The 14,353-nt window shown below is 35.4% G+C and overlaps 2 protein-coding genes across 3 annotated transcripts in view; one reads left to right on the top strand and one right to left on the bottom strand.

The window, feature by feature from the left end:
- Window positions 1-1,546, top strand: part of LOC136847075 (kynurenine/alpha-aminoadipate aminotransferase, mitochondrial-like) — a 72,529-nt gene extending 70,983 nt beyond the window's left edge. For both annotated transcript variants that reach the window (XM_067118352.1, XM_067118353.1), the window contains one exon: window positions 150-1,546. In XM_067118352.1, the coding sequence (XP_066974453.1) occupies window positions 150-203 (54 nt within the window). In that variant the 3' untranslated portion in view covers window positions 204-1,546. The remainder of the gene's footprint in view (window positions 1-149) is intronic.
- Window positions 1,547-13,155: 11,609 nt separating this feature from the next.
- Window positions 13,156-14,353, bottom strand: part of LOC136847073 (myosin regulatory light chain 2) — a 1,430-nt gene continuing 232 nt past the window's right edge. Inside the window, exon 1 of the mRNA XM_067118348.1 lies at window positions 13,156-14,353. This exon is cut by the window's right edge and continues 232 nt beyond it. Within this exon, the coding sequence (XP_066974449.1) occupies window positions 13,647-14,353 (707 nt within the window). The 3' untranslated portion in view covers window positions 13,156-13,646.

The following is a 14,353-nucleotide window of genomic DNA, read 5'->3' as shown; positions in this document are numbered from 1 at the left end:
TATATATATATATATATATATATATATATATATATATATATATATATATATATATATATATATATATATATATATATATATATACACATTTAGAGATAGTTAATGCACGTGTACGCATAAATCTAATGCATAACCAATCACACTTTCAGGGATGTCGCAGAATAGCCGAACTGCTTAAGGAAGAAACGGCAGTGAATAAATAAGACGTGAAAACGCAATGAACTCCCCTTATTTCTAAGCAGAAGAAACACTACAGAAACGTCATATATACCAACAGAGAAAACTCAGCTTTAATTTCAGGTGAGGGAGAGGGAAAGCTGTTCTTGAAGTTCCTTGACGTCACTGATATGCCCGTCGCCCTCGCCAGCATCCAAAATTATTTTTTCCGGCTTCTTCAGTCTCAAGGGTGAACTTTATGGAGGGTACTAGTGCATTTAATCGACTGAGAACAATGTAGATTTTATCAGTCGTCTTAATAATTTTAACCCAAATTATGATTTTATAATGGTGAGTTTTGACGTTACTTCTCTCTTTACAAAGGTGCCAATAAATGACCTGTTAGAGTTTCTAGAGCAGGGGTTCCCAAACTGGGGTACATGTACCCCCAGGGGTACATTTGCACGTTTCAGGGGGTACATTTGGTCTGAATGTTTTGGATAAAAGTAAAAAGGTATGTATTGTATGTGCTGGATCAAAATATAAATTACCTTAGTAATTGCTTTATTTATGTTATCACCATTTAAGATACCTATGTAATCTACACATGCAGACTCCATAAATTTAAAATATCAAAATATTAAAATATTCTGTTTTAATAGTAAGCTTAATTTTTAGTGTTAGGGGTACATGGGAACCTATAAAAAAGCCCAAGCGGTACCGAGGAACAAAACGTTTGGGAACCTCTGTTCTAGAGGATGAGATGAAAAAACGTGTTCATCCTGCCACACAAAGCTTTAATAGAACTTATAAAATTGTGTATCAAAGGTTGCAAGTTTACTTTTAATGGTAATTGTTATGAGCAGAAATTCGGTATGGCCAAGGGAAACCCTTTCTCCTGTACTTAGTTATCTATACATGGAGTTTTTCGAGAGAAAACATTTACCGAACTTATTGGGTACGATATGTGGATGACATCTTTTGTTCATGGCCACTAAAAAGGAACGTAAACAACTTTCTCAGTCGATTAAATGCACTAGTACCCTCCATAAAGTTCACCCTTAATTGCACGGAATCAAAGGGAATTATGTTTTGCAAAGATCTAGTGAAAAGAAATTTAATAGAATACTGTATAATTAAAAAGACTGTGACAATTCATTAAACATCAGCCTAGGTTTGTATAAAGTTGATGAAATTTTAGCGAACGGTATTTTAAAACAAGTAGGCTATTAAGCATTATCACTGTTCAACAGTTGTTAGGGTTTTTTTTTTTTATCTTTTTAGCATTGTCTGTCTTGCCACGAAATCGTCTTGTGACTCTGTATTTGTTTCCTTGGCACTTGTATACCCGAACCCTGATGAGGTGCAGAAATACATGAAAGCGCTTGGTTCAAGTCATTTCTTTTCACCTTACTCCTGGCTGATGCATATATGATCATCACACGTATCTAGTGATTTGTTGCAATATATATATATATATATATATATATATATATATATATATATATATATATATATATATATATATATATATATATATATATATAATCTACTGGTCACTTTTACCAGACACATATGTAATTCTAATAGCCACAATGCCCTCTTAACTTCTCGAATTCTTCGCGCTTTTTGGATATGCTTGTAACTACGAAGCCGAAAATATCCAGACGGAAGAAATTGAAGAGCCTGTGAATAGCGGTCGCGAGAATCGAACCCGCGTTACCATATTCAACCACCTGGCTACGGAAGGATCACGTTGCCGACCTGGCTCACGAGAAGGATAAAAGTCTATCGCCTCTCGTACATACATACCAGACACACCAGTAGATTCGTTTTCAGCAATAAAAATATTTTTGATGGTGAGGATGGGTCTATTCCAGCAAAATATATCTGAAAACGACAGGTATATGCCATGTACGAGAGGCGATAGACTTTATCCTCTCGTAGCCAGGTCGGCAACGTGACCTCCTTGTGAATATGGTAACGCGGGTTCGATTCTCGTTTTTATTCACAGGCTCTTTTTCCGTCTGATAATAGTTACAAGCATATCCAAAAAGCGAAGAATCGAGAAGTTAAGAGGGCATTGTCTATTAGAATTACATTGTCCAAAGTGACCAGTAGATTCTACATATATATTTCAGCCCAAAAGCAATAAAAACGATTGCCCGCTTGGCTACGATGGTGAGGATGGGTCTATTCCAGCTCTAACAAAATATATCTGAAAACGACAGGTATATGTATGTACGAGAGGCGATAGACTTTTATCCTTCTCGTAGCCAGGTCGGCAACGTGACCTCCTTGTGAATATGGTAACGCGGGTTCGATTCTCACGACCGCTATTCACAGGCTCTTCAATTTCTTCCGTCTGGATATTTTCGGCTTCGTAGTTACAAGCATATCCAAAAAGCGAAGAATTCGAGAAGTTAAGAGGGCATTGTGGTTATTAGAATTACATATATATATATATATATATATATATATATATACATATACATATATATTTATATATTTATATATATATATATATATATATATATATATATATATATATATATATATATATATATATATATATATATATATATATATATATATATATATATATTCATTCTTATGCTGTGGTTTTCATAATGCAGTAATCTCCCCGTGTGCATGTGTGTATTGTTGTATACTGTATAATCTTATGTTCAGATGCGCATATGCCGTAAAAGAGTTAGTGTAAGTAGAATGATTACACCCTGTATGGTTTATAAAAAGGGACTTATGCGTGGGCAGAGAGAGACAGAGAGCCCTTGTTCGTTGTATAGAGATGCAATTTGTTTAGTCAGTATTCAAAACTTGCTGAGATTAACACCTTCTCATATGACTAAATCCATTGGTGTACAAGACGTTAGGGGACTCGATCAAAACACTGTGGAAAAACCTACCACATAGATAGACGCCCATACAGAGGAGTCCACACTGAGAGACCATTATCCGTGCGGAAAGGAGCTGCCTTTTTCGCTCCCAATCTCTCTCCCTCTCTCTCGCTTGCAGGCTCTTGTTGTAACGTAATTGATATTTTGGTAGACGATGGTCGCTCATATCCTTTAACTGTTTAATTCCTTAGTAAATGTGTCTGAGTTATCTGAACAGTGTATTTTATTAAGTGTGTGTGTAACGGTGCCTGATTAAAAACACGAAGCAATTTGGTACCAAGGTATTGTAACATAATTATTGGTTTTTTGTGCACTAAAAATACTATTTGCAGTGAATATATGTAAAGATACCTTTTCACTCTTTTTTAAATATTTTTTCGTGTTATATGTTTTATGCTTTGTCTTTTGAAGAATTTTTCTTTCATACATATATGTGGTGTGTTTGCTATTGCCTTAAATTTTTGCTTTACATTTTTTGATATTTAATCTTTTGCAGAGTATATTTCTGTGTCTTTTGTATCCACATTTTTACATGATTGATTTATTTGCCTTATTTTGTTTAACACTTGGGAATTGAAATTTTGTTACTTAACAATTCAAATTTCACTTGAATAATTTTTTGATTAATTAATAAATTAATTTCTGATTTAATTTTGACTGATGATTAATCAGATTTAGTCCAATTTTGTTTTGTTTTCAAGTAATAATAAATTTCCCTGAGACTGTTAAATGTCATGTATAATCTTTGAATTTAGAAATAAATTTTTGTATTTAAAATATTATATCAGAGTTTCATTCGTTGACCCACCAGTAATTTTGATTTGAATTAGAGATAAAGTGGTAAGTGAGATGTTTTCCTTCAAGTAATTGAAGTGAGCTCGAACCAGGGAAATGAAATAAATAGAAATACTTGAACTTTTATAATGTTAATGGAGTGACGCCCTTAGATTTTACCTCACACCTGTTTAACGAACTTAATATGCTTTCTTTCATGATTGATAAGTTTTATAAGGGATCACTGTTGCCTTTAGAGAAATCAGTTGTTTTGTATGTGTGATGAGGGTTCAGGTGTCTGGCTGTTGTGAGGTAACTATAATTGCTGAATAAATGGTAAGTTTGGTAATCAAATATCAAGCACTTAGATACCAGGTTTGATTTGAAGAACAGACACTGGACACTTTGTCACAATATATATATATATATATATATATATATATATATATATATATATATATATATATATATATATATATATATATATATATATATATATATATATCAAGGTACTCCCCTTACAGCCCAGCATAGCGCTACTGCTTCGGAGTTGAACTCTCACTACTGTCTTCCTAAGTAATTCACGGCCTCACTTACATCACGCAGAGATTTAATGATCTGTTTATTGTTTATCGGACGTCTTTGACGCTGGCATCAGGAGGGAGGGATTATATTAAACTAGAGAATACTAGTAATTTTTAAGGTGAATGTTGATCGCTACAAAGCACGACTGAGGGAGGTAAATGGGTTTTAAGTGTAGCTGATTTTAAGGACTGGAAATTGGGAGTATACAGTGTATGTGTATATATATATATATATATATATATATATATATATATATATATATATATATATATAACATACATAATATATATATTACATGTATGTATGTATATATATATATCTATATATACCTATATATGTGTATGTACATATATATCTATATATATGTATATATATATACATATATATATATATATATATATATATATATATATATATATATATATATATATATATATATATATATATATATATATGCAATGACGGCAGGGGAAGCACAGCAACAGGTCAAGAAAGTCATATTTATTCAACTTCAACGTTTCAAGGCCAACCAGCAGGCATCATTTTCAAGCTACAAGTAATAATACCTAATTAGTACAATAAATTTAAGTGACAAATATTAAAATACACAATATAAATTACATTAAAACAAGCAAAGTTAAAGATATGAATTAGGACCAACCGTTGAGTATGGAGGCAGAGGAAGGACTGACGAAAAAAGTAAACAGTTCACGAGAGATAAAGAGGTGTAGACGTGGCATGGGTGTTCAGTGTGGGGACCAGTTTTTTAATAAACAATGATTCATTGATTGTTAAAAGTGTGCGATTAGAGGCTCTGCCCAAAACCTTGAAGTCTTTGTACTGAATAGAATGTTGGCATTTCTCGGCATGATCCCTTATGTTGGAAAATTCGGGACTTGAAAGTTTAGTGCCAGTTCTATAGCTGACAGCTCTATGACTGTCGATTCGGACTTTAAGTAACCTACGTGTATATCCATTATAGGTTCCTCGATTACATCGAGGACTAGTAAACTTATAAATAACACAAGAGGTCATTAAAGGATCCAAACGGTCTTTGAAGCTGAAAAGGCTACCGATATTCAGTGGGTTTGTGGGTATAATTTTGATTTTCACGGCAGGGAGATGACGGGATATTAGGGATCGGAGTTCTTTATAAAAGACTGTGTCGTGAATATAAGGAAGACTGGAATAGAAAGGTAGTTTAGGAACGTGAGGAGAAGGATGACGTGGAACAAAAATATTATTTAAAAATTTGGAGACATGTTTAAAGAATAAGTGGGTGGGGAAGCAGTTGTTGTTAAAGTATTTTTGCAGGAACGTGATTTCATTGTGGAAAGCTTGCCAACTAGAGGATAAAGCAAAGGCTCGGTGAAGCATGGTTAATACGGAATTAATCTTAAAATCAAAAGAACAAAAACTATAAAAATTTGTACCAAGACCAGTAAATGTCTTTTTTCTAAAAACAGAAGTAGAGAAGCCTTGATGGGATCGTATTATTAAAATATCTAAAAAATGCAACTGGTTGTCAGTCTCGTGTTCAATAGTAAATTTAATATTAGGATGAAATGAATTAATGAAAGCTAAAAACCTCTCGGCGTCAAACTGACTTCTAAAAAGAGCAAATGTGTCGTCCACATGCCGCTTATAAAATAGTGGATGGTAACTAAGAAGGCAAGTATCAAGCATATACTCTTCCAGCGAGCGCATGAAGATACCGGCGAAGATGGGTCCAAGTGGAGAGCCCATAGCTATACCATCAATTTGCGAGTAAGAGCAACCATTAAAATCAAAAACGGTGTCCAGCACCGCTAAATCTAAAAGTTTCTTGAAAAGCCCATTAAAACGAGACTCATCCATAGGAAAAAGCTTATGTAAAATAATATCAGTGGTCTGCTGTACAGGTACATTCGTAAATAAAGACTCGACATCGAAGCTTACCATAACAAGATCCGAGTCCTGAGCAATAATAGTATTTTTGAACTCATATGAATTCTTAAGGCTGCAAGAATTTTCGTCCAAGGGGGCAAGCATTGATATTATTTTACATAAGCTTTTTCCTATGGATGACAGGTAATAAACGAGAGCAATTGGCTAATAAGTAGGTTAAGACGATTATGGTAAGAATGACACTCTTGAGAAATAATCATTTTCAGGTGGAACAAAACAATAAAATGGATAAGAATGCAACTGTCGAGAAAGGAAAACATAACCAAAATTAAAAACCTGTCCCCAGAAAAATAACAATGAAAAACCTTTCTTCTGCGACCCTAAATGGAATTGGAACATAAGATGTAAGCCAAAGGCCAAGCACTAGGAACAATGATGTCATCCATCTCTGAAAATATTGTTGAAACACTTGTTAAGAGAGGGTGGAAAGTACGATGAGAGAAAGAGAATATGAACAGAGGTATAGGAAAACGAATGAAAGGGGTTGCAGCTAGCGAGCGAAAGGACTGTGCACAGATCCTCAAGTAATGCTTACAGTGCACCGCGACAGGTGCACTCATGGCACAACCCCCCTACGGGACAGGGACCATGAAGATAAAAATAAGCCGGAGGAAAGCGTCGCGTTACAGGTGCAGAAAACTTTCCTCACAAAATACGAAATTTACAACTCGTTGTTCGGCATCTCGTTTCAGAGACCGAGTCGGACTCGAAGCTGTTTACTCCCCTCTGATTAATTTTAGACTCTGGGGGAACGCCAGAGACACACACACATACATACATACATACACAGACACATACACACAAGAGAAGGAGAAAGGAATGCCCGCGCGATAAAGGCCATGAAATAAACTATAATGCTGCCTTCAAAGGCACTCGCGGAATGACTCACTCCAGTTAGCTATATGCGTGTGCTTCTGTGTATACGGGATGAAATATAGACTGTATACATGTGTTTATATCATATGCATATATAAATTTTATATGTATATAAATGTGTGTATATATACATATACAGGTATATATATATATATATATATATATATATATATATATATATATATATATATATATATATATATATATATATATATATATATATACATACATATATGCTGTATATATACACATACAACCCCCTTACGGAGTGCTGCATTAAAATTTTGCATCACTTTTTAACTTTACAAGTTTTCTTCTAACTCAGTTGCTTATTTGTATTTAAGTCATATGTCTAGCTTTGTTTAAACCCATTTGCCTTTTCTGTTTAGCTGAAATGTCAATTTCTGCTCACCTCCTTGTCCTGTAAATGGCGCTGATTATTCCATCCTTCACAGTAGCTTTCTCAAATCAGCTCGTCTGCAAATGAGTGGAATCTGACAGAGCTGATAAAAAGGGCTTAAGTTGTTCAGAAAATGACTTCAGAAACGATCTTCGATCTCAGTTGAGTTCATAAAACTTTTTTGTCAATTTTGTGAGATCTTGTTACAAATTTTTTGTGAATTTTGAAAGATAGTTACGATTTTTGTGTGAATTTTGAGAGACCTTGTTACAATTCTTTTTGGGAATTTTGGAAGATCGTGTTGAAATTTTGTTGTGAATTTTGGAAGATCTTGTTACAATTTTTTGTGGGAATACTGAGAGATCATGAAAAAAAAACCGGATTTTGAAACGTTAGTAAATCCGTAATTTCTTTTTTACCAAGTAACAATGCATCCCTGAACAGCAAGGGAAAGAGACACAGTACCTGATGATTATTTACTATTTCGTCACTATTTTGTCTAAGCCAAAAATTGTTGACATAGACAACAAAACCTTGCAGTTACCCTGTTACTATTAAGCTTTTAAAAATGTCCTAACATTTAATAATAATAATAATAATAATAATAATAATAATAATAATAATAAAAAACCTTATGTCGTCTGCTCGTCTTTGGGAAATAATTTCATCACTTTACAGAACACATCTTCGTTTGCCTCACCATTGTTCCAAATCTTAAAGGCGAAAAAGTTTTACAATTTTCTTTGGTTATCTCTGATTGAACATGATACACTCTTAAAACCACCATTAATATAAAAAAGAATATTTCTTGTTCAATAACACCGCCCTTTGTTTCTCATAAATTTACCAGCAATGTTGAGACGGTTAATATTATTTTTTTAAGATTATAATCAACGTATCTTTATCTCACTGCCTGATGCATAATTTTTATGTTTCGTAAATCTGGTTGAATTCGGGCATTATAAGGTTTCACAGCCAACCTCCTTCGTTTGCATTACTACCATAAAGTGCATTAGGGACATTTGATCCCCGAGGGCCTAGTACTAAACACGGCGAAACACATTTTATCCCCGAGGGGCTAGCACTAAACATGGCGAAACAGTGTAGATGAATCACCGTTTCACCGTGTTTAGTACTAGCCCCCGGGGATCAATGTCCCTAAATGAACTGATGATTTCACGAATTCCCAGAAAATTTCAGGGATTTCCTGAAATCCCTGGTTTCACAATCTTACTATAACATATCTATTCTCCTTGCATTTTAATACATGTTTATGTATTCATTAATCTATTTTTTTCTTATTAATAGGTGAGATCTCTTCTTTCTGTATATATACCTTCTCTTTGGAAGCTTGAGTTTCAAGTCAATGGCCCCTGTGGGCTTGTTCCATATGAGCAGGGTTCATCCTCTGAACGATAATATTAATAACACATCTGTTCCTCTCCTGATTAATAATGAGTATTCCGACCCATGTTGCCTAAGAAGGCAAGAGGAAGTTTAATATCCAGCATCAGATGCTCATACACATCACTGGCAAGCATTGCACTATGTTTGCATTCTTAAAGACCTATGCCATCAAGTCTTCATTCTCCAAGTGGGTAGCCAGTTTCTACCGAAACTCTTATCACCGAGTGGTATTCTAGCATGAGAAAATGTGTAATGACTCCTCGTATTTTTTTTGTAGAAGTTTGTGGGAGAAACATCCCTACCGTCAGTATATCTTCTGGGATTACCTTCAGAGATTCTGAAGCCTTTGTTTTTCTACACGATGTAGAGTTTTTTATTGCCACTAAGAGAATTCTTAGTTAGTAGTAGTAGTAGTAGTAGTAGTAGTAGTAGTAGTAGTAGTAGTAGTAGTAATTTATTTACTAAATTTTCCCTATTTTATTTTCGCTCAAGGTATTCAAACTGATTTTATTCTCGGCCAATGTTCCCATTAATATCTTTCGTATTCCCAAACACAGGTAAACACTTCTTGCCTGCTTGAATGCCTCCTAACCTGAGGTGCGATGCCGTCACAGAATTAATTAATTGGTGTTTGTTACCTTTGGCGAGCGATTAAAAATATTGTTTTATTAATTTATTTTCTACCTGTGATACAGTGTCCTTGTAAATCATTCTTGATTCTTTTTTCATCGGCGTGTGCTCAGCAAAATACAATTTAAATGCACACAAACATATAATGTGTGTGTGTGTGTATGTATGTATGTATGTATGTATGTATGTATATATATATATATATATATATATATATATATATATATATATATATATAGATGTGTGTGTACTTATGTACACACACATACTGTGTATGTATATATATATATATATATATATATATATATATATATATATATATATATATATATATATATATATATATATATATATATATATATATAATACATAATAAATAATATACTCAGGATTAACTTATTCACTTATTTTGGATTGTAGATTTATTTATGGAGCGATGATCTATTAATCTTGTGGACATTGAGTTGAGCATTATCTTTAGCTGTTAGTAAGTGATTGCACCAGAGAATAAACCTTGTTTTTCTCTCGGAAGCCAATACCACAGACAAGAAAAAAAATTATCGGTAAAAAAATCTTCGAAATTGGCAGAAGTATCAAATGTTTTTACATCCTTAGACTTCCTACGTATCAGTGTTTCCCAGAAACACAAATCAATTCAGAGATGTTAAATATTAGCGGTCGGTGGAAGAAGCTATTTGCATCATTTGTCTACTCCATTTACATTCCATCGGTATTCTGGCTCTTTTGTTACTTGTATTCATATATATATATATATATATATATATATATATATATATATATATATATATATATATATAATATATATATATATATATATATATATATATATATATATATATATATATATATATATATATATTCCATCGGTATTCTGGCTCTTTTGTTACTTGTATTATATATATATATATATATATATATATATATATATATATATATATATATATATATATCCGACTGGCGAAGGTAATGGGGAACTGAACTGGAATATAAAGCGGTGGGGCCTATGAAATCATTCAGTGCAGAAATTAATGTTGAAAAAATTGTTATTGGAGAGTGGAAAGTAATGTGGAAGAAAGAGAATATGAACGGAGGTACAGTAAAAGGAATGAAAGGGGCTGCAGTTAGGGGCCGAAGGGTGACGTTGTGAAGAACCTTAAGTAATGCCTATAGTGCACCGCATAAGATGCACTGACATTACTAATCCCCTATGAGGTAGGTAGTGGGGAACTGAATTAGAAAGTTTCTTTTAATCAGAACCATCGATGACTCGCTTGCATCCTGCACTTTCATGCTATATACTTTAAATTACCAACGACCAGTAGCTTAGTTTTCCTGGCCAGCTTAATAATTGTTATTTGCAAGTATTTATTTTTTATTTGCTTTTTAATAAGTTTCTTTTGTCGTTTGCTACGTATACTGTATAATGACTTTCAATTGAGAGGATGCTAGCTTACTTGCTCATTTTGCACGAGACAAAACCAACAACATTAATGAATGACTTCACAATACTTCAAGGTTTCCTTCAATCGCCCATACATTACCCCCCAAAATTATCCTACAGTTAGGATGAGCCTTCTTTGTCCATGTTGACTAAGAATAAAAAGAGTATTTCATACTCCTTCAAATTCATCTTGAAGTCGAGAGACTCCTTCCTTCCTTTCTTCCTTCCTTTCTTCCTACCAATGTTATTACCCTTATCTTCTTATCTTTGCTGCCTGTAACATCCGATGATTATTTTTGTATTTAAGGATATTAGTACAGTTTACGCTAGCTTTGTGATTCTCTCCCAACTTCTGTTTTCCCCTGATTCTTAGAATCTTTAAACGGTTTACGAGGCCGGCTTATAGTTATCAGCTGTTAAGCCTTAACATCATACTTTCATTTTCTGGTTCGTGTCTCCTTCAAGTTTAGGGTAAAAGGCATCTGAATGCCAGTCCCATCGGCCTCAGCATTTCATAAATCACGAATAATTACTAAATTTCTTAAGTAATATTTCTATATTTCCATATATGTACCTTTTTTCGATAATCTCATAAGGAATGATAAGACTTGTCTGTATCGTATCTGACCAACAGTAATTTGGAAATCCAGAACATGCAAGCTACAGCAATGACAGCGAAAACAATAAGTTGTATAGAAATTATGAGACTGTTAATTAATATTACAAATGATCTTGGTTAATTAACGTCGCTGGAAAACGCCTAAATTTGTGAGACCTCACCTAGATAAGATTCCCTCTCATTCAAAAGATATATTTCACATGAATGCTCTTTAGAAACAGCACTAGTTTCTCGAATAACATTTTCATGAACTGAAAATTAAGGAGTTTTCCAAAGACTTTCCTTCACCGAGTTCATTTTAATATGAATTACATGTATCATTATTATCATTATATTTGTATGTCATTTCTCGTTTTAGTTGTCTTGCAGTAACTTATAAAAGTTGGATTTCAAAATTTATATGTTAGAGGGATAAGATACCGAAGTCTCGTAATGCCTCATTCGGCTGCATCCAACCGGTTGATCAAAGGTTATATGTTTACCAAATCACGTTATTTACGACTTCTTTAACCTTGCTACTGCAATGCCGACTTTCCCAGTTCCTCAGTTTCAGAGGTCCTTTATTTCTCACACCATCGGACTGCGAAACAGCCTCCCTACTGAAGATGTCGTGCAATTGGAACTTCAGAAATTCAAGCAAAGATGCAATGCATTACAACCCTAATGGAATTCACTTTGTATTTTAATATTTTACTTACAGTTTTATTTATTTATTTATTTGTTAATTTATCTGTTTTTCTAATAAATGATCCCCTCTTTCTGTATTTCCCATCACCTTCTGTTACTTTTTCAAATGAAGACCATATTCTTTGGGAGCTTGAGTTTCAAGTCAATGGCTCCCTGTGGGCTTGTTCCACATGAATAGGGTTCATGTTCTGAATATAATAATAATAATAATAATAATAATAATAATAATAATAATAATAATAATAATAATAATAATAATAATAATATCAAATTTAATTCAAGTCATACCATTTTGACAGACTCGCCCGGGAAAACTAAAACGCTGGGAAAACTAGAACTTTGGGTCGATTTGTTTTCAACAAAAATCATCAGTACATGGGGCCTTCGTCAACAGAAACATCAGGATTTTTCCCTCCATGTGTATACCTTGGCAGTCCCTTCTCAGACCCCAGCTGCAGTGCTTCCTATCTTTTAATTTCCAGATAATCTCTTTGGCCTCTTTCCGCTCGGCTGTCCAACTTCTTCAACTTCGCCTTGCTCCAGATTTAAATAGCTTGGAAAAGAGATCCTTGGGACCAGCCCTGCATTTCGCCAGTCTGTTTCAACTAGTAATAACAGTACTAATGATAACGGCAACAGACAGAATGAGACATTCATTGAAGGAACTGCTATAAAGATAATCACGCCACGTATATATACCAACGTAGACTTTATTTATGGACATTTTTGGTCAACAATGAACTCATAACACTAGTTCTAGATGTTGTGCTTTTTCCTGTTCTCATTTTGCGTTCTGTTGTAGCACTATTCTGGAAGAAAAAAGTCTCGTGAACACCTGTTTTTTTATCTTTTAATTTGTCTCTCTTTTATCTCTCACTCTCGTGACGATTATTGTTTGAGCGGCCATTCTTCGCTTCCTTCTGGCGGTGTCGTGGGCTTCGATACGCGGCGGCTGACGGAGAACCGTAGTAGACGTGTCTTTTTCCTCGGGAAACAGATTGGAAGAAGAGATGAAAAATTTGGATGAGAGGAAAAGGAAGTGGAGAGGGGAGGGGAGGGGAGGGGACGGTAGCGAAGGAGGCAAGGGGGGTAGGGGTGGAGGGGAAAGGTGCCGAACAGATTAAGAAAGAATAGATAAAGCTAAAATGGATGAATAAAAGAAAAGAAAGAAAATGAGAATATTGCTTAGGCCGTTTCCTCCGCTGCAGCCTCGTCACCACCGCCGGCGGTCAGCATCTGAATGACGCCGTTGACGTCGATCTTGCCTGCGTCGTCGATGTCCATCTGGTCGAGGGCGTCGTCGGCCTCTTGCGAGGAGAACTTGTCGCCCCAGGTCATGAGGGCGTGGCGGAAGGTATCACAGTCTATGAGGCCGGCATCGTCGGCGAAGGCCATGAAGGCTTTCGCCACGACGTCGTCGTCGTCGGATTCGCCCGTCTGTCTCTCGGCGAACATGTTGAGCAGCATGGTGAAGTTGATGGGTCCTGGGGCGTCGCCCAGCATGTCGTCGAGCTCCTGGTCTGTGGCGATGCGGCCGATCTCGTCGAAGGTGGCGCGCAGGTCGCTCTTGCCGATGACGCCGTCCTTGTCGCGATCCATCAGCTGGAAGCCCTCCTTGAACTCAGCCACCTGCCTCTGCGTGAACATGTCGAAGACATTGCTTCCTCCTCCAGACTTCTTCGACTTCTTCGAGGAGGAGCGCGAGCCTGACTTGCGGGACATGCTTGCTGGTGCTGGGGCTGCTGCTTCTTCTTCTTCTTCTTCTTCTTCTTCAGCTACTCCTGCTGGAGGAGGAGGAGGAGGACCAGGATCAAGAGAGGAGGCGGAAGACGACGACGGCGCACGAGCGGCGACGACGACTACACAAGGGCGGACACCGGCCCAAAGCCCAA

The sequence above is a fragment of the Macrobrachium rosenbergii genome, chromosome 16 (genome assembly GCF_040412425.1).
Source record: "Macrobrachium rosenbergii isolate ZJJX-2024 chromosome 16, ASM4041242v1, whole genome shotgun sequence".
Classification (NCBI taxonomy): Eukaryota; Metazoa; Arthropoda; class Malacostraca; order Decapoda; family Palaemonidae; genus Macrobrachium; species Macrobrachium rosenbergii.
This window is presented reverse-complemented; position numbering and strand designations above follow the sequence as displayed.